Here is a 22,503-nt window from a genome sequence, read left to right on the forward strand (position 1 = left end):
CTAACCTTGTATTGCTATCATTTATTCCTCTTTTTTTCATCATGAGCATTAAAGAAAAACAGTATATCCATGAACTCCATATATGTAGCGTATGCATCCATACTGTAGTGTGTATTGCTTATGTCAGATGACAGATTGTTAATTGCTGTGAAAATTGAGAAACAAATTGTGTTTGGTTATACTCAAAGGTTTGAATATGTTATCAGACTGAAAGCGGCTTCAAACAAAATTGCTAATGATGGGGGAAATATCAGCTATTTGCTTGAAGGCACATGCTGTTCAAGATTGTATTATATCCAGGTTAACTTAGTGAAAGTATCTCACAAATAAAAATCATTATTTGACAGTACATTCTCTGAGTGAAGCATGGGTTACAAAAATGTTATTAAAGCAAGTTATTGCTGTGTATACTATTTACCCTGTAGCAATCAATAATGGTTTGCATCAGTTATGATTACAGATGGAAAGCAAATAGAAGCCAGGGTAGAGAATAAATACAATTCGCAGAGAGCAAAAAACTCATTGTTTGAACTTACTGACAGGATATAAAATACAAAGGTTATTTTTTAACCAAGCAAGTTGACCTTGGAAGATGAATTTGAATTCTTTGAAGTGTGCCAATTTTTTATATTATACAAAGTTGGCTGACATAGTGAAGCCAACTTTGGTTCCGTTTTATTAGTATTCTTAGGAATTTGGAAAAACATTGAAACGATGGAACAGTTTTTAAAGTGACACAGTTGAGTGCTTCGTGCACAATCCAGCATATCTCAGAAGATTTGGAGGAGAAAATAAAATCATTCCTTGAATTCATGAAGGCCAGAAGAGAAAATGATTTCACTGACAATATGATCATTAACATGGATGAAATTCCAGTGTACTTTGATCCTATTTCTGTTGATAACAAGGAGTTTGAAGTGTGAGAATTTTTACCACTTATGCTTGTAAAAAATCTTACTTCAGTCCTTGCAGTTTCTACTTCAATAGATGTATTGTCTCCAGTGATAATTTTTCACAGCATAAAGAAGCTAAAAAATATACATGCAACAAGAGGGGGGATGATACATGTGCAGGAGAGTGGTTGGGTTGATGGGATGCAGTGAATTAATGAGTTTTATCTAAAGTATACAGTTTAATCTTTTAAAATTAAATTTAAGTTTGAGTGCATTATCAGACATTTAATTTCTGAATGATTTAAAAGGTGTCCCACAACTTAGGACTTGAAAAAAGAGGTGTCCCAGAAAATACAGTGCACAAAAAATTACTTTAAAAATTAATTTATGGTGTCCTAACAAATATGGTGTCCCAGTGTATATGGTAAATACGGTATAGAGTCATACATGCATAGGCATTGATTGCATCCAAAACACCTTGAAACTCAGTGCAACAGGTCATGACATATGGTAAATAATTGCTTTCTTCCAAAAGACCTTGAAACTTGGTGCAACAGGTCATGACATATGGCAAGCAATTGCTTTCATCCAAAAGACCTTGAAACTCGGTGCAACAGGTCATGATATATGGTAAATAATTGCTTTCTTCCAAAAGACCTTGACACTCGGTGCAACAGGTCATGACATATGGTAAATAATTGCTTTCTTCCAAAAGACCTTGACACTCGGTGCAACAGGTCATGACATATGGTAAATAATTGCTTTCTTCCAAAAGACCTTGACACTTGGTGCAACAGGTCATGACATATGGCAAGCAATTGTTTTCTTCAACTTCTCATTGACTTTAAGTGTTTGAGATCAGTCATCTGATGCATGTCCATCCATTAAAACAAGATTGTTATCCTCCAAAACTACTTGAAACTTTTACACACACAGTCATACCATGATCTAGTTGGTCCTAGTTGAAAATGTTGGTGCCCAGTATGGCCCCCAATATGGCCTTCTAAACAATCTCATTATTGCTACTCCCCCTGAATATATGGTCATATCAGCATGAAGTTTTTCACAAGACTTCTTATGGTGTCTAGTTGGTGTTAACCCTTTTCTTCATCGAGTTTATGGCTTTGTAGCTATACATGTCCCAAAGTTAGCCATTGCAGTGTGCCATAAATATAACACCTGTTACCTATTTTACTCCATACACATATTCCTGACTGTTAACTGTTAAGCTTTATAGTATATGTTACGTTTAATAGCAATTTTAACCATTTTACATTTTTGGTGCACGTCTATTACTGTACAGAATGATTTAAGAGTAAAATCTGATCATTATAGCTGTCTAATTGTATAATTATTTTTCATGGTAGAATTTGTATGTGCTCAGTCACTGTCAAGTGAGTGAGTCTGCATGACCAACCATAGCTGCCATTTCTCATACTCAAAATTTACAAGTTCTTTGTCTGCATCTACATCATTAAGTCATCTGAATTTGATAATTTATAAAAACTAATTGCTGCCGACATCAATATCAGAGCCTTTACCTAAGTTATTGAATCTTTCATAGTTTTTATTCTGACCATGAAAACTCAGGAAAGTACTGAACGAAATCCGTGGCCTCCATTTTGGAGAGTGGAGAATATGTCCCAGTTACTTTAAATAGCAGATTACATTACGACAAGATCTTAAACAGCAACCAACATGATCAGACATAATGGTCATTCACACCAATGAATGTAGTATCTGATATGGGGTTTTCCTGAAGGTGGTGCTGCAAAAACACACTCAAAATGGCTGATATTTATAGTGGCCATCAAAATATGCTTCATTGAGAATGGTGTTGAAGCACTTCCATGAGAATGGAGTGGAGGCGTCTAAAGGCACTTCCATGAGAAATGAGTGGAGGCGTCCAAAGGCGCTTACATGAGGTAAAGGGTTAAATAAAAATATTGCCAATCTGATGTCCTGAATCATCACTACAGCAACCATCTTTTAACATTTGTTATTACTACTCCTGAATGGAAATATCTTGAAAATATTCTTATCTCAGCTTCTTGCCAAATTGATGGCTATATTGACATAGAGTTTTCAGCAATAGAGTTATGATACCTAGCTGGTCCAAAATGAAAATGGTGCCAGTTGTACGTTAATTATAGCTGCCATGGTGTCTGTCTTAAAAATCTTGGCACTACTTCTCCTGAATGTATGATCATTATGACACAGGTTTTCACCAGAAGACTTCTAATGATGTCTGCTTTGTCCTAAATAAAAATGGTGCCAAGCTGACATCCAACATGTACTACTGACAGCAGCTAATTTCAGAATCTTGTTATTGCTGAAGAATATTGGAGATGGTTTCAACAATCTATTGTTAAAAGGAAGAAATCATCTTATATTGAATTCTTGGAAATTCTTTTCACCACTATAAAACCACTCCATTTGAGAGACTGTTGTTTATTATGTAACCCCTCTTACTTATTCAAAAATATTGTTAAATATGCAATAGAAATGTATTCTAAAACAATTTTGGTGTTTTAAAAGTTCAGTTCAGTTCATCAGAGAATACTTACTCTTAGACATATGGATTGAGTAGTTCCAATCTGGGTGTGTGGTATAGAAATGCACTGTTAAACATCTGTATTGAATTCTAGATGGATTAATCTTACATGGTTGATGTGAAATTCAATGTGGATTTTTACATCTGTTTAGCTAATTTAGCTAACTTTGTATGCAGCAAAAAGACCCTAATTCCTAAATGATTAAATGTGTATGTAATATATATTATATCTACTGTGACATAAAAAGACCATGTGTATGTAATATGTTATATATACTGTGACATAAAAAGACCATGTGTATGTAATATATGTTATATCTACTGTGACATAAAAAGACCATGTGTATGTAATATATGTTATATCTACTGTGACATAAAAAGACCATGTGTATGTAATATATATTATATCTACTGTGACATAAAAAGACCATGTGTATGTAATATATGTTATATCTACTGTGACATAAAAAGACCATGTGTATGTAATATATGTTATATCTACTGTGACATAAAAAGACCATTTGTATGTAATATATGTTATATCTACTGTGACATAAAAAGTCCAATATTAATCTTATTATATGAAACCATTCCATTCCAGATCAAAATTAAGGTCAGTGATGCATAGATGTATTCAGCAATACAGAGAAGTACTCAAGGCGCCACATGGACATTTGATTAAACTTGTTGATCCAGTGGTGGAATCCTTGGTAAGTCTTGTGTATGTGATGAAAGTATGACAGTGCTTACAATAATATGCTTTGATACCTAGCCATAATTACCACAGAAAGCTAAACAGAGGTATAATTTTATTGCGGAAGCAGAAGCTGACACATGTCTTGTCACTATGTGAGATCCATTTGGGCCTCATTTTTCTTGTGTTAGCACAAACAGACAGTTACCCTGGTGAGCAATTTAAATCATGGGTCTCTTGTTTTTTATAGCAGCATGGTTGTAATTGATTTCAGTAATGTTATAATTTTATCTTTGGATTTTGTTTGGATTATTTGAAAGATCATATAATGCAATAATCCCTCACTGTAAATCTTAGTATACTGTTACCCCTGTTATTACACAGGTAAGGTCATGAATTACATCAAACTGTGTGAATTTTGTTTTATCATTGTTACTTATTTTACTTCATTCTAGTTCTTTGCTAATTAGTAACAACTATGATATAATGTAATTTCATTGGGTCTTTAAATTCATGGTTTCAGGCAAGAATAAAATCCACAAAAATTGATATCCCATGAAAGCTACTCATTCAAGAGTAACCACTGTTTTTGTTTGATCTTGTTATGTTACAGCCTTGTTGGAGCATCCTTCTGTACAAGACTGCCTCACATTTAATGTTTGTCTCTTTGACAGCTGTAATGAAAATCATTATAAAGAGGGAGTCATATATGTCACTCCCTCAATATAATGCAATTCATCATTGCATGGTTTATAAGATGGATGTGATCTTTGATCACCTTTCAGTAAGTGGTAGTAAAATTTTATTTATATCACACTTAATTATTTGGTGGTCTCACTGTATGGCTACCATAGACTTCATTATAATGAAGGAGTAGTGAGTGTCCTGATTTTGATTATAAGGCAGTCTCACTACAAGGCAGTATACTGTATGACCACCATAAACTTCATTATAATGAGGGAGTACTGTGTGTCTTGTATTTGATTATAAGGCAGTCTCACTTAAAGATGGTATTCTGTATGGCTACCATAGACGTCATTATAATGAGGGAGTACTGAGTGTCCTGTATTTGATTATAAGGCAGTCTCACTATAAGGTGGTATACTGTACGGCTATCATATACTTCATTATAATGAGGGAGTACTGGGTGCCTTGTATTTGATTATAAGGCAGTCTCACTATAAGGTGGTATTCTGTATGGCTACCATAGACAGCATTATAATGAGGGAGTAGTGAGTTTCACGTATTTCATTGCAAGGCATTGTTACTATTGACAGCATACTCTTTGGCAGCCTTGGAAAGTATTATAATGATGGAAAACTGTATTAATCACAGGGAAGTTTATAAGGCATGACGTAATGTTATATGTAACCTTGTCTCTTTTTTTGTCTGATAAAAGGGTTAGATTTTTCTTGCTTTAATCACAATATAAGTCATTTCAGGAGATGTGTAATGCCACAAGTTCCATTTGAGATGTGTTTTTAATCATGTGCAGTTACCTTAATGACCACAACAAGTTCCATTTCTTTAATTCATGTGTAATTACATTGATCTACCACTACAGCTGAGGCCTCACAAAATGGCAATTACTTTTCTGTCTTCATTAGCATGATCGTTGACTACCCATTCATTTGTCTGACAAAGTAATTCACTGGATTGGATTCATGCAATGGTTGTCCTAGACTACCCATTCATTTCTATTTATATTTTGATCATGGTGATATTTTCTGCAGACTTTTTTGGCACTTAGTTCCAAGCCATCATTCGGTATTTGTATTAAAATTGGATTACTATTATCTAGTACACAACATTTCGAAGCAGTGTCATTAACTAATGATGAAATTGATGACAAAATACTTGATGTCATTCTGATATATTGGTTCTTTACTACACTCTTTATCTGTTTATCCTGGTAATTTTTTTACCAATACTTTTAATAAAATTGTAACTTCTGTTTTCTTGCAATCTCAATATTTGTGATCAAATATTATTGTCAATAGGTAAAATGTGCTTAGTTGTAAAATCTAAAGTAGCTAATTAACAAGAGACTAACTGGGTCAGAAATTATTGCCATATCACAGAGTGTTGTTAGAAACAATAGATTAGTTGTATAAGATGTATTTCACAAAGTAGTAGAACCAGCACTCGTCACCACATATTCCATTTAAATAATAATATCATTATTTCTGCATATTCCTATCAGTATTTTCCCACTGGTATTTTCTGAGCTGATGTTGTTCGTTTCTTGTGCAATTTTTACAGATCAAGAATTCTCACAGGATCATTAAAAAACAATGTAATCTGCACCAAATTGAGTTGTTTGAGAAGAAATTCATTTCATAACCCAAAAATCACTGAAGATACAAGTTCTGGCATTAAAGTCTCACATGATAGTAGTTTAGGATGCAACTGTACTAATTCCACCTTTGGTATATTCAAATCTTGAATGTGATGGAGGAAGATGGCTCCAAAACAAACACATCAATTTTAGAACCTGTTCATTGACTATGAATCAAGCATATGATCGGAGTCCAACTGAATTGTTAGAAATTTTTTAATTCTTTTGACAACATTGTAATTAGCAGACAAATATGGAGTAAGCCTATGGTCTTTCTGCCATCCTGACCAAGACCCCACCACAACCACGTGACCATGCCCAATGACATCACAGCAATAATCGCTATAGAACTAGAGATGACATCTCTTTGAGTATTTTGATTTCAGCAGAGCCTTAACAGAGTGGAACAGTAAGAAAGAATGACAGATATTTAAGTGCTAGGGAAATATTTAACAATGGCTTTTCCTCCCACCACCACCTCCTCTTTGGAGATCACACACACAAAACTTGGATTGAATCCTGAAATCCTGGCAGCATCTCTGCAGGGGAGATAAATTGACCATTTTATTTTATTTTATTGGTCTCAGGTTATCCCATGGTATTTCTGTTACTTCAACGTTATCTTACAGTGTATACAGTCAGCATGGTCGAGAGAGGCATTCAGCCATGGAGAATGTTGAAAATAATACTATAAATAAGTGAAGACAGTAGAGCATATATGGGTTTGACTGTCCCAGATTGGTTGATGATGAAAGTAAGATTTTAGTAAAAATAATCTATTGAGAGCTTGTCCTACTTGTAACTGAAAAAAGTCAGGGACATTGTTTTATTAACATAATTTCCATGCATTCTCATACTTTGTCTGCTAAAAATATTTATTACACATGCACATCTCCGGATATCGGTGAATACAGCTTGAATACATAATAACAGTTCTGGTTGGAACCATGGACATTGTTAGAGAAACTTGAAATGAGCTAAAATGTTAACTTTTAGGCAGCGTGTAATGCAGGATTGTTCAAGACTTCTCCAACTCATATGCTCACCATGAAAAATCCATTTGTACCAACTGATGATGACTTTTAGGTAACTGTCAGAAAGGCATAATTGATGATATTCAAAGGTCTACAAAAATAAAGAGTCAAAATTGATAAACTCGTACAGCTATAGCAAAAGTGATGGACTACTACCTTTGCTGCTGTTGCAACTGTTGATTAGTTGGTTGATTGGTTTGGTTTGTTTTTTGTTTTTTTCAATGCCATGTTTCAACACGAAGCCAATATATTAGGTGGAGGAAGAACCCGAAAGAACACCAATCCAAATTGGTTGATCTGTGAGAAAAAAACTCCCTCTGTGAGATATGCAAGTGATCTGTAAAGCGAGCACCTTAGTACACTTGGGCCTCTGTTGATTTGATGTTTATCTCCATCAGCCAAAGTAATTAGACATGAGACCTCAGGTTTCGGTAGTTCATTATGGCCTTTGCAGCATTTTCAGATCAAGAGAATCTATATATGGCAGCCAGTTTTACTACTGAGGAAAATATAAGTTCTTTAGAGGCACCAAACACCACTTATGTAGAACCACTGATCTTCCACAAGTAACTGACAACATTCTCATTTACACATTGGAGGCAAATAATCACATGACAAGCATCTTGTACCACTCGGTCATGGAAGCCCCTCAGGTCTGTATCACAAGACAAGCGTCTTATACCACTCTGCCATGAAAGCCCCTCAGGCCAGAGCTATAAGTCTCACAACGAAGACTAGAAGTGGGAGAAAGAACCTGTGACAACTGGATTGAAAGTGCAGAATGTTACTGCTAGGCCATCAGTGATGATGGTCTTGCTTTTGACAATACAGTTAACTGTAATGACATTGATTTTATGAGTACCCTTTGGACAAAATGATTCCTTGACTTTTGTCCATTTTTAAAAATTGAATTTATAATACAAAATGTTTAACTTGCTTTGTTTCTTTTTTAAAACTTATTTTAGTCTTGCAACAAGCCATACATATAAAGATGTTGGTAAATAAAATATAGATTCTTACAAGAAATGATATAATGTAAAAGTATGCAGAAAATATATGACATCACTTCCACGGGCAGTAATGTTTTTTCTGACAAATCATGTATTATAAGTTTATCAAAACATTTATTGAAGAAGAAAAAAAACAAGGAATCATAGCATCCGACCACACATTTAAAGCAATACAAGAGTAACTATTATTCTAATCAAAGCAGCATGCCTGAGAACAAAGAAAAATAGCAAAACAGTGATCACTTTAGTAAACACAGTTTAGTAAGGATACAAATTCATTATTTCTGTATTAGAATAGAAATATCTATTATAAAATCTGTATTCATGGATGTTAAATTAGTAGGTATTAAGGGACTGATCAATGACATCTACAATAAATTAGTAGGTATTAAGGGACTGATCAATGACATCTACAATAAATTAGTAGATATTAAGGGTCTGATCAATTATATCTACAATAAATTAGTAGGTATTAAGAGACTGATCAATGACATCTACAATAAATTAGTAGGTATTAAGGGACTGATCAATGACAGCTACAGATAATAAGCCACCAAGAAAATGTGTGATTTCACAGTATCAGAGACATACATGGCTGACAGACAAACAAAGGACAAAAGACTGATTATAATGAATGAATACAAAAATAAATATTCAGTAGATTATATGATCTATAAGAATTCAGTAGATTACCTCCAGCCAGCTGTCATTTAAACTGCTTCTGTCCCAAACCCAATATTAAAATCGCTTCTACTGCCCACTAGCCTATAGCCAGAACTTATGTTAAATAAATATGCTTCTGTAGCGGGTAGTCTTTTTTTTAATTAAAACATAACTGATGGTGGATCATAATTTTTTTCAATTGCTTCTATTGTGGGTTGGTTGAATTTGAAAGACCCCCCCCCCCTATATGTTTTACTGGAACAGCCCTTAGAATATAGATATTTATTCATTATTTAAACTACTTTTAAGAAGTGACTCACAAGCTGGCAGATACAGACTCAAAGCTGTCTTAATTTAAACTACTGTTAAGAAGTGACTCACAAGCTGTCATATACAGACTCAAACCTGTCTTAATTTAAACTAGTTAAGAAGTGACTCACAAGCTGTCAGATACAGACTCAAAGCTGTCTTAATTTAAACTACTGTTAAGAAGTGACTCACAAGCTGGCAGATACAGACTCAAACCTGTCTTAATTTAAACTACTGTTAAGAAGTGACTCACAAGCTGTCATATACAGACTCAAAGCTGTCTTAATTTAAACTACAGTTAAGAAGTGACTCACAAGCTGTCAGATACAGACTCAAACCTGTCTTAATTTAAACTACTGTTAAGAAGTGACTCACAAGCTGGCAGAAATAGACCTATCTTAAGTAACTGTCCTTGGGAAGAGGCTAAACTGAATGCAGGTTGACCACTCAGACTTGGTTCCTGAACAATACTGTGCAATTATTATTACTATTATTATTATTATTGCCATTATTGTTGTTGTTGTGTCAGGCAGCTGGCATAATGGGTTGTTCATATAATTTACCATAGGAAGACTTGATATTATTACACAGTAAACAATAATAGAAATTGTTGAGTAAGACAATTTGATAAACCAAAGAAAATTCAGGTTAAAATTAGTTTTCTGTTAATATTTTCTGATGAGTATATTTGGCATAGTCATGAGTGCTATCACCCCCCCCCACCATAGAAGGGGAGGGGAGATGCTATAAAAATAATGTTTTTGGCCAGAGTATTAACCCCAGTAATGAAAATCTAAGCAATATTCTAATTTTATTCAAAAGCGTTTAAAAATAACAGTTGAGAGGCTAGGCAGTTTAAAGATCAGATGATGGATTGAACTGAGGACAGTGAATGTAAGCAATATAGATTATGTTTACAGTGGTTAGGAGTTACCTCTTCATTGATTTCAGAAAGCAGGTGACCATCTAATACATTACTTTTATAGAGGTACTTTCATTGGGAGAAAGGAAATGGCCAGTGAGACCAGGTTACTGATATTTAAGGGTGAACATTAAGGCTGGTTTGACTGTACAGTAGTTTTTATTGTTTATCGAGGGTTAAGGCTGGTTTGACTCTATGGTATTTTGTATTGTTTATCGAGGGTTAAGGCTGGTTTGACTGTACAGTAGTTTTTATTGTTTATTGAGAGTAACTTGTATTGCTAAAAATCAGTTGCATAATTGTATTTCATGTGCAATCTGATTGATATTGCAACCATATGTTAAATTAAATTTTTTAGTTGCTATCAATTGGTATTCCAACTTGTAAACAGTTGTTCTTTCTTTACATCTGTTATTTGTTTGTATATAATTGTTATTTATTTATATATAATTAAATTTTTATTTTACAGATAACCATGCTAAACTGTTTAATATGCCATTTAATGTATAATACATTTTCTGTGGTTTAGCAAGCAGGGCATTTATATATTTTTTTAATACTTTTCTGGGAAATACACTGGTATTAAAACTGCTGCAGTGTTTTGTATCCCATGCATGTATTTTATTTCAAGTATAGTAGTATTGGGTATTAGTCAGTGGTATTAGTCACTAAAGTGATTGTGCTTATTTTGTAGGGAGAGTCATTTCCAGAGCTTTCAAAGAATTCTCAGAAGGTTTGTATGTCTAAATCTTATTCACACACTGCTCTTAAATTTCAGTTCATTTTTGTTGCTACTCCATCTAACTGCATTTACAAAGATAATCCTTGTGTATTGAATCGTGTATTAAATTCAGAGATAATCCTTGTGTATTGTATCACATTTTAAATTCAGGTTCTTACAGTAAAAAAATAATTATTATGAATAACACATTGTTTTTGTAATATATTCCCCATATTAGGACCAAACCTTTTTCAAAAGTAGTTAATGATTTTTAATATTGACTTGAAAAGGTGAGTGATGAAAAGATTGTAATTTTGAATGGTATTGAATGTAAATAAAATGAAACCCAAAACCCTCACCTATCCACCCCACCCACTTAAAAAAACACCAAAAATACAGAATATGATTTCAATTGTATGATCATGGACACAGATGTTGTCTACGTTTGAAGTAGATGCTATCTAATAAATCCCCAACTGAAAAAAAATGAAGATGAGTACATTTTCAATCAGCACAGATGCCAGTGATTATGGTGATAGTTCCTAGTTTTATCCTGTTACACTGTTATGATGGGGAGTTAGGAAAGGTAATGAATGACTTTGTTACTGTTGGTGCCAGAGAGTTTAGATTCTTCAGTCTTTTAGATACTGTATTAATGTTGGTGCCATGGAGTTTTGATTCTTCAGTCTTTTAGAGACTGTCTTACTGTCAGTGCCAGGGAATTTATATTAATTTACTACTTTAGATATTGTGTTACTGCTGGTGCCAGGAAGTTAGAATCTTCAGTTTTTTAGATACTGTGTTGCTGTTGGTGCCAGAGAGTTCAGATTATGTCAGTCCTTTAGCTACTGTGTTACTGCTGGTGTCAGGGAATTATATTCTTCAGTCTTTTAGATACTGTGTTACTGCTGGTGCCAGGGAGTTTTGATTCCTCAGTCTTTCAGATACTGTGTTACTTTTGGTGCCAGGAAGTTTTGATTCCTCAATTTTTTAGAGACTGTGTTACTGATGGTGCCAGGGAGTTTCAAATCCTCAGTCTTTTAGACACTGTGTTACTGTTGGAGCCAGAGTTTTGATTCCTCAGTCTTTTAGATACTGTGTTACTGCTGGTGCCAGGGAGTTCTGATTCCTCAATCTTACTGTCGGTGCCAGAGAGTGTAGATTACTTCACTCCTTTAGATATTGTGTTACTGTCAGTGCCAGAGAGTTTAGATTACTTCACTCCCTTAGATTCTGTGTTACTGTTGGTGCCAGGGAGTTTTGATTCCTCAGTCTTTTAGATACTGTGTTACTGTCAGTGCCAGAGTTTAGATTACTTCACTCTTTTAGATACTGTGTTACTCTTGGTGCCAGGGAGTTTTGATTCCTCAGTCTTTTAGATACTGTGTTACTGCTGGTGCCAGGGAGTTTTGATTCCTCAGTCTTTTAGATACTGTGTTACTGTTGGTGCCAGGGAGTTTTGATTCTTCAGTCTTTTAGATACTGTGTTACTGTTGGTGCCAGGTAGTTGAGCAGATTCTTCCTTTAGAGACTGTGTTAAGTAGGAAGAAAATTTGTGGGAGAATCGATAAGATTATGCATCAGGCATGATTGGCAAAAATAAAGGAGTGGCTGTATATAATTTAAAAACAGGTTCAGCACAGTCTCTCAGATTCACTAAGCTGCAAATGAATGACATAATGTACAAGAATGTTTAATTGGTTGTTAATTATACCTTGACAGGAATTCAAAGGGACAACATGTACTACAGAATTTCAGCAAAAGTATTGGCTTAAATTAAAAAAACGTAAAAATACCTGTTGTTACCAGATGGCTGTCTTCCAATGTCAAATTGAAATCTCAAATTCATTTACATTTAATTTTTATATCACAAAAATGAACCAGAGACAAACAATAAAATATACAGAATAAGAAAATTGCAAGCCCCAGTAAAGTATCTCAAAAGATCAGCTCTGCTTAAGATAGATCAAAACAATGTGCTCAGTCAGGGACCTCCAAAGATTCATCCAGATCCAATGCTGGATTGGAGCAAAGACTTTCACATGGGCAGTATCAGAGAATCAGAAGTCTAATACCTCCCTGAAAGAAACTGACAAAAGATAGTAGGATTCAGAGAATCAAAATGTAGTTATATAATCCAGCAACAAAGCTGTACCTTTCTTGAAGAGTATATTTCCATTCTTTATAAATGCTATCTTGGTCTGCCACAGGAGGTACCATCTTTCCATAAAGGAAGAAAGTATTTGATGGACATTTGACTGACCAGTATGTCAGATTAGATGGACTTTTGACTGACCTGTATGTCCAATTTGTTCACCCAAAAGCAGTTGCAAAACGTTTCAATATATCTTTTGTTTGATATGAGAGGAAGAAGCACCAAACCAACAGTGTTGAACTTGTATCGGATCTCGAGAGAATCAGTACATAAAAAATGACAGTGATACAGGCAGTCTCAGTCCTAACATCTGACAGAATTCTACAATGATGTGACAAGTTTCTACAGCAATGCCTGCAGGTACATTAATAAAACTTGCCCCCCCCAGCTCAAGTAATAACCTTACTAAGAACTACTAGCTGAAGAGTTGATATAGTTTGGCATCAAAGATTACTATGACAGATGGGTGCCCTAAATATAAATTGCTCTTTAAAGTCGTGACATTAGTGTGTCATACACACATCAATGCAGACAATAAATACATTTTTGGCCAAAAGAACAACACAGAATTTATGCCAGACCTGTCATATGTCATCCTTGCTAATAAAAGTTTGTAAATGTTGTAGAGAGCTGTGTTATGAAGAAGTGAACCACAAAGTATTATGAAGAAGTGAACCACAAAATATTTATGGTGGCAGTGAGTTCTATGCACCAGAGCATAAATCAATAAGTGTGATCTCACCAAGCATGTTCCATTATAATACAGGTTCGGATAAAACACCATTGTAGTTTGGCTTCCAAAATTTCACATGCATGTATTTTTCTCATATGCAAAAAATAATTTCTTCTTAAAAGGTTTACTGTCATTCTGAGGAAAAGATTGTATATGAATTATAATATAGAATGATCATGCTGTGGTTTTTTTTTTTTATACACTAAAAAATATTTTTTCTTCTTAAAAGTATGAAAAATAATGTGTAAAAACGTTTAGTCAGGAATCACACTGGGCTTTACCAATGTTGCAAATTGTGATTTTTTTCTTTTTCTTATTGGTGACAAAATATACCATCTTATCTTTCCAACAGCATTGTTAGCTATTTAAAAATTGTCTATACAATTAGAGGGGGTTTCAGTACACAGTTGTTGAAAAGAATAAAAAGGACTGAAGATATAGACTTATCTTGGATCATTGTGAAAAACGTTTTTCAATAGAACTTCAGTCCTTTCAAGGGATTCTGGATTGTTTAAAACCACACCAAATACTCCTCCTTGTTATTTGGTTTTGAAGAGCTTGTTTCATTGTTTCAGATCAAAGATGCTGTTCAGTTAACAGAGGATAGATACATGCAAAGTGTTGAGGAAGGAAGGAAAGCTCTAGATAAAATGATGAAGAAGAAAGGATATTTGACATATCTTACAGGTATTTTCTTTGAGGATAAACATATTTCTTACATTTGCATAGTTTTTTAACCCTTACAAACTGTGTAATATGACCACAACGGTGGCCTAGTGGTGAGAGTGTCTGCCTCAGTGATGCAGGAGGTTGTGGGTTTGAACCCTGGCTGAGTCATACCAAAGATTAATAAAAAACGACACTAACAGCTGCCTCGCTAGGCTCTCAGCATTAAGAGGTTAGTGTTAGGACTGGTCGTCCTGGTGACAGGATAATGTGACTGGTTGGGACATGATGCTACATGTCTGTGGCATAACTACCCAGTGCTTGACATCACTATAAACTGCCATGCAGTAGACATCATAGCAATATAACTGAAAAGTCATTAAAGCTACATTAAAAATAAAAATCACACACAAACACATACATACAAACTGTGACATTGTTCTTGTTGTGGCAGATCTGAGCAACACTGATGTGATGACATCATCACCTGTAGTTGTATATATATACACCTGTGTATACATCACCTGTAGTTGTATATATATATACCTGTGTATACATCACCTGTAGTTGTATATATATATACCTGTGTATACATCACCTGTAGTTGTATATATATATACCTGTGTATACATCACCTGTAGTTGTATATATATATACCTGTGTATACATCACCTGTAGTTGTATATATATATACCTGTGTATACATCACCTGTAGTTGTATATATATATACCTGTGTATACATCACCTGTAGTTGTATATATATATACCTGTGTATACATCACCTGTAGTTGTATATATATATACCTGTGTATACATCACCTGTTGTTGTATATATATATATACCTGTGTATACATCACCTGTAGTTGTATATATATATACCTGTGTATACATCACCTGTTGTTGTATATATATATACCTGTGTATACATCACCTGTTGTTGTATATATATATATACCTGTGTATACATCACCTGTAGTTGTATATATATATACCTGTGTATACATCACCTGTTGTTGTATATATATATACCTGTGTATACATCACCTGTAGTTGTATATATATATACCTGTGTATACATCACCTGTAGTTGTATATATATATACCTGTGTATACATCACCTGTTGTTGTATATATATATACCTGTGTATACATCACCTGTAGTTGTATATATATATACCTGTGTATACATCACCTGTTGTTGTATATATATATACCTGTGTATACATCACCTGTAGTTGTATATATATATACCTGTGTATACATCACCTGTAGTTGTATATATATATACCTGTGTATACATCACCTGTTGTTGTATATATATATACCTGTGTATACATCACCTGTAGTTGTATATATATATACCTGTGTATACATCACCTGTAGTTGTATATATATATACCTTTGTATACATCAACTGTTCTTGTATATATACCTGTGTATACATCACCTGTTGTTGTATATATACTTGTATATACATCACCTTAGTTGTATATATACCTGTGTATACATCAACTGTTGTTGTATATATACCTGTGTAAACATCACCTGTAGTTGTATATATATATACCTGTGTATACATCAACTGTTGTTGTATATATACCTGTGTATACTTCACCTGTTGTTGTATATATACCTGTGTAAACATCACCTGTAGTTGTATATATATATATACCTGTGTATACATCACCTGTTGTTGTATATATACCTGTGTATACTTCACCTGTTGTTGTATATATACTTGTGTATACATCACCTTAGTTGTATATATACCTGTGTATACATCAACTGTTGTTGTATATATACCTGTGTAAACATCACCTGTAGTTGTATATATATATACCTGTGTATACATCACCTGTTGTTGTATATATACCTGTGTATACTTCACCTGTTGTTGTATATATACTTGTGTATACATCACCTTAGTTGTATATATACCTGTGTATACTTCACCTGTTGTTGTATATATACTTGTGTATACATCACCTTAGTTGTATATATACCTGTGTATACATCAACTGTTGTTGTATATATACCTGTGTAAACATCACCTGTAGTTGTATATATATATACCTGTGTATACATCAACTGTTCTTGTATATATACCTGTGTGTACATCACCTGTTGTTGTATATATACATGTACATGATCACAAGCATCTGTATATGTACAATGTTTATTTAAATGAAACATGAAATAACATTTGCATTCCTGATGAATAAGCTCGAACTAGATTTTTACATTTAATTTCAGCTTTGTATTATTATAATAAATTTATATATATTATGCAAGATATGGCTTCAAAACAGTAGTTATCTCCCTTGACTTTGGTGAAAATGCATTACCATTTTGTTGTATATGAAACAGAACATTGAAAGAAAGCAATAGATGTAAAATCAGAATGCAATAAACAGAAATCAGTGAGATTATAGCTAAATACAAATGTTAATGGAGTACAATTGGAAAAGAAATTAAATGAATTCTGACTGCATTTCAGATGCAAAATATGCAATTGAAATGCTAACGAATGCAGATTTGTGAAACTTTCCTGACTCATTGTACAAGACTTGATGTAAAAATGTTTCCCAGAACATGGGGTAAGAATTTGAGCATAAGGCTTTAAAGTTCTTGAGTGTTTTAGCAATTGTTTGAAAATAGGTAAGGGCTGTTCCAGTAAAACATATACCCTCGGGGGGAAGGCACTTTCAAATTCAACCAACCCACAACAGAAGCAGTTTAAAAAAATTATGATCCACCGTCAGATGTGTTTTAATCGAGAAACACTGCCCCCTACAGAAGTTTATTTTTTTAACATAATTTCTGGCTATGGGTTAGTGGGCAGTAGAAGCGATTTTAATATTGGGTTGGGGACAGAAGCGATTTAAATGACAGCTGGCTAGAGGTAATCTACTAAATTCATATACATCATATAATCTACTGCATATTTTTATTTGTATTCATTCATTACAGTCAGTCTTTTGTCCTTTTGTTTGTTTGTCTGTCGGCCAAGTGCGTCTCTGAAACTGTGAAATCACAGATTTTCATGGTGGCTTATTATTTGTAGATGTCATTGATCAGTCCCTTAATGCCTACTAATTTAACATCCATGAATACAGATTTTATAATAGATATTTCTATTCTAATACAGAAATCATGAATTTGTATCCTTACTAAACTCTGTGTTTCCTAAAGTGATCAATATGTCTTGCTATTTTTCTTTATTCTCAGGCATGCTGCTTTTGATTAGAATAATAGTTAAATCTTGTATTGCTTTAAATGTGTGGTCAGATTCTATGATTCATTGTTATTATTTTTTCCAATAAACGTTTTGGTAAACTTATATGATTTGTCAGAAGAAAGAAACAATGATGCCTGTGGAAGTGATGTTGCATCATTTGTCTACTTTTACACTATATCATTTTTTGTAAGAACATCTTTTTCAGTTACCGATGTCTTATTTTTACGCCTTGTTGCAAGACTAATATAAAGTTATAAAAAAATATAGCAAGTCAAACATTTTTATATCATAGATTTTAAAAAATGGATGAAAGTCAAGGAATCATTTTTCCCAGAGCACTCATAAAATCAATGTCACTGCAGTTAACAGTATTGTCAACAGCATCATAATCATCACTGATGGCCTAGCAGTAACGTTCTGCACTTTCAATCCAGTTGTCACAGGTTCTATCTCCCACCTCTAGTCTTTCATATGAGACCTATACCTACGGCCTGAGGGGCTTTCATGGCAGAGTGGTATAAGATGCTTGTCTTGTGATACAGATCTCAGGGGCTTCCATGGTAGTGGTACAAGATGCTTGTCATGTGATTACTTGTCTCCAATATGCTAATGAGAATGTTGCCAGTTACTTGTGGAAGGTCAGTGGTTCTACATAATGGTGTTTAGTGTCTCAAAAGGACATGGATTTTCTTCAGCAGTAAAACTGGCTGCCATATATAGATTCTCTTGAAAATGATGTAAAGGCCATACTGATCTACTGAAACCCCGAGATCTCATGTCTAAATGACTTCAGCTGTTGGAGATAAATGTCAAATCAACAGAGGCTCCATGTGCCCAAGTGTACTAAGGTGCTTGCTTTTACATCACTTAAACATCATACAGAGTGAGTTTGTGTCACAGATCAACTAATTTAGGTTGGTGGTCTTTCGGGGTTCTTCCTCCACCTAATATATTGTAAAAAAAAGCACCAAAAACCCCAAAATCGAACCACACTGAATCAACCAACTAATCAACTGTGGCAACAGCAGCAAAGGTACTAGTCAATCAATTTTGCCACAGCTGTACGAGTTTACAACTTTTGACTCAAGTAATTTTTGTAGACCTTAGAGTATCGTCAATTATGCCTTTCTGACAGTTACCTAAAAGTCATCATCAGTTGGTGCAAATGGAATTTTCATGGTGAGCATATGAGATGGAAAAGTTTTGAGCAATCCTGCATCCCACACTGCCGAAAAGTTTACATTTTAGCTCACTTAAATTTTCTCTTAACAATGTTCATTGTTCCAACTAAAACTGTTATAACTTATTCAAGCTATATTCACCAATATCTGATGATATGCATCTGTAATAAATATTTGTAACAAAGTATGAGAATGCATCAATGTTTTTCAATGATGCATTTGAATTGAGCGACAACCACAATCAACAAACCAAGAAATAAAATTATTCACATCTCTCAAGCAGAAGTAGGGTATAATTCATAATATGCCAAAAGATTTTTAATTTTTTAAATTTGCCAAATATTTTTTTCTAACCATACTGATTCAGTGGACATATCACCAGAATGGACAGAAACAGACCAGAACAGATCTAACCAGAAGGTTAAAATCAATTTGATACATCTTTTAAGTAGCTAAATTCATATTGGTTTAGTTAACTGTACACCCTTTATTGTCTTCCTTTTGATGAAATTTCTTACTGAAGCTAAGAAAATAATGTTGCACACATAAAAAGAGGCACACTTCTACTCATTATTGTTTTTATTATACTTCTCCATTCCAGTCTGTTCTAATGATCTTCTCCCCCCACATACTGTTTGTCTTGTTTATGATATGTATCAACATTTTTCACTTTTCCTACTACTATACAAATGTTCTGTGAATATGCATATCAGTGTGAAACACAATGGGGAGACTAAATCCAAGATTGAAAACCTCTACATTTCTGGATGTATTCTGCTTGGATTCCATATTTCTGCACAAAACTCATGAGTTCAGGACTCTGCACTAATTTAGTTCCCACTGTAAATTTGTGCAAACACCACGATATTAAAATTCATTAACTTAAAATTTTGAGTGCTCATGATCAAATTTATATCAGTATAGACGCATAAATGATGACAGCTTCTGTGAAGAAAAAGAAACATAACAGCTGCACCATTTTCTGGATCTATACAAATTTGAAATGTGTGCTTTCAATACTGCACCAAAGAGTCAGCTGCTGATTTCAGTAATGAGTCGTCCAAACTCCGGTCTGTGAAGGGATGGAAATTATGTTAATAAAACAATGTCCCTCACTTTTTTCAGTTACAAGTAGGACAAGCTCTCAAAAGATATTTTTTACTAAAATCTTACTTTCATTATCAACCAATCAGGGACAGTCAGACACATACATACTCTATTTTATCTTCACTGATTTATAATATGGTTCTCTTTCTTTCACATCTGTAGTAATGTGAGTCCTTGAACAACTCTCAATGGTTGTAAGCCTTTTTCGACCATGCTGAACGGACACACTGTAAGATAATGTTCAAGTAACAGAAATACCATGGGATAACCAGGGACCAATAAAATTGAATAGTCAGATTATCTCCTCTGCAGGGATGCTGCCAGGATTTCAGGATGTACTCTAAGTTTTGTGTGTGTGATCTCCAATGAGGAAGTGGTGGTGGTGGGAATAGCCATTGTTAAATATCTCCCTAGCACTTAAATATCTGTCACTCTTTCTTACTGTTCCACTCTGTTACAGCTCTACTGAAATCAAAATTCTCAAAGAGATGTCATCTCTAGTTGTATAGCGATTATTACTGTGATGTCATTGGGCATGGTCACGTGGTTGTGGTGGGGTCTTGGTTGGGATGGCATAAAGACTATAGGCTTACTCCATATCTGACAGCTAATTATGATGTTGTCAAAAGAATTCAAAAATTTCTAGCAATTCAGTTGGACTCGGATACTTGATTCATAGTCAATGAACAGGTTCTAAAATTGATGTGTTTATTTTGGAGCTATATTCCTCCATCACATTCAAGATTTGGATATACCAAAGGTGAAATTGGTACAGTTGCATCCAAAACTACTATCGTGGCTACTTCAAATGTTATTTAATGTGAGACTTTAATGCAAGAACTCGTAGCTTCAGTGATTTTTGGGTTAAAAAAATTAATTTCTTCTCAAACAACTCAATTTGGTGCAGATTACATTGTTTTTTAATGATACAGTGAGAATTCTTGATGTGTAAAAATTGCACAAGAAATGAACAACATCAGATCAGAAAATTACTACCACTGGGAAAATACTGATAGGAATATACAGAAATAATGATATAATTATTTAAGTAGAATATATGGTGACAATACGAGTGCTAGTTCTTCAACTTTGTACAAAATACATTTTGTACGACTATTCTGTTGTTTCTAACAGCTGTAATATGGCAATAATTTCTGTCCACTTTTTACTTTAGTCCCTTGCTAATTAATAGTTTTAGATTTTACAACACTAAGCACATTTTACCTTTTGACAATAACGCATCATTACAAATATTTAGATTGCAAGAAAATAGAAGTTACAATTTTATAAAAAGCACTGGTACCAGTAAGACTAAAGGAGATGGTAAAAAAAAAAAGAATCAGGATGAACAGATTAGTGGTGTAGTAAAGAATCCATATATCAGAATGACATCAAGTATTTTTTCATCAATTTCATCATCAGTTAATGATACTGCTTAAAAATGTATTGTACTCGATAATAGACGTTTTTAGTTATCCATTTTGCAATACAAATTCCAAATGATGGCTTGGAACTAAGTGCCAGAAGGTCTGCAGAAAATACCACCATGATCAAAATATACATAGGAAGAACCAAACACAAACAGGACAAATTTTATCCATCTTGCTTTGAGTTTACACAGATCAGGCAGTCCCTTATGTTTAATGTCATTTAATTTTTGCACATAGAGAGCATGTACATCATTTGGTCATACATCTGCATGATACAAAAGTTTGTCTTTTTATTCTTTTGTTGCTCAGTGGTTCTGCCAACTTGAGATCTACATACACTTAATTATGTTGTATGGGGATTCTCTGATGGTCCCTGTGAGCATTAATCTGTTAATTGGTTCTAAATTTAATATGATCCTCCTCCTCTGTGTACGGATATTATTCTGTGCTGTGAACTCCTTTCATTGCCTGCAGTCTGAAACGCATATGCATAACTAGCTTGAACAAGTTATTGTTCTTTATGGTTGTGCAATTTTCAGCATCTCACATGTATGGCCCCATGGGTATTCTCTCTTGGATATCTCTGTCCCAAAAAGAAAAGTTTTGAACCAGAGGTCTCGTTAGGATTTTAAAACTAAGAGTCCATCGCTCCCATTTTGGTAAAAATATGAGTCCCATCAGGAAAAGTTGCAGTCCCCTCTCAGAAAACTATGCCAATTATAAGAACTATTGGTTGCTTGCCTGAGTTTAATTTCTACATTCTTTATAACACTGACATAGCTCTTGCTTGTTCATCAGAGTGAGTCTGAATTTTTTCGATCCAAAGAAGGTCTTATTCAAAGCACTAAGCTAG

At 34.0% G+C, this 22,503-nt stretch overlaps 1 protein-coding gene across 2 annotated transcripts in view; it reads left to right on the plus strand.

The window, feature by feature from the left end:
- Window positions 1-22,503, plus strand: part of LOC149781121 (alanine--tRNA ligase, mitochondrial-like) — a 125,291-nt gene that overhangs the window by 56,768 nt on the left and 46,020 nt on the right. For both annotated transcript variants that reach the window (XM_089935228.1, XM_089935229.1), the window contains exons 8-10: window positions 4,049-4,157; window positions 11,112-11,150; window positions 14,602-14,713. In XM_089935228.1, coding sequence (XP_089791354.1) covers window positions 4,049-4,157; window positions 11,112-11,150; window positions 14,602-14,713 — 260 coding nt within the window. The remainder of the gene's footprint in view (window positions 1-4,048; window positions 4,158-11,111; window positions 11,151-14,601; window positions 14,714-22,503) is intronic.

This window comes from Sinohyriopsis cumingii, chromosome 15, assembly GCF_028554795.1.
Source record: "Sinohyriopsis cumingii isolate HCF-2022 chromosome 15, ASM2855479v2, whole genome shotgun sequence".
NCBI lineage: Eukaryota > Metazoa > Mollusca > Bivalvia > Unionida > Unionidae > Sinohyriopsis > Sinohyriopsis cumingii.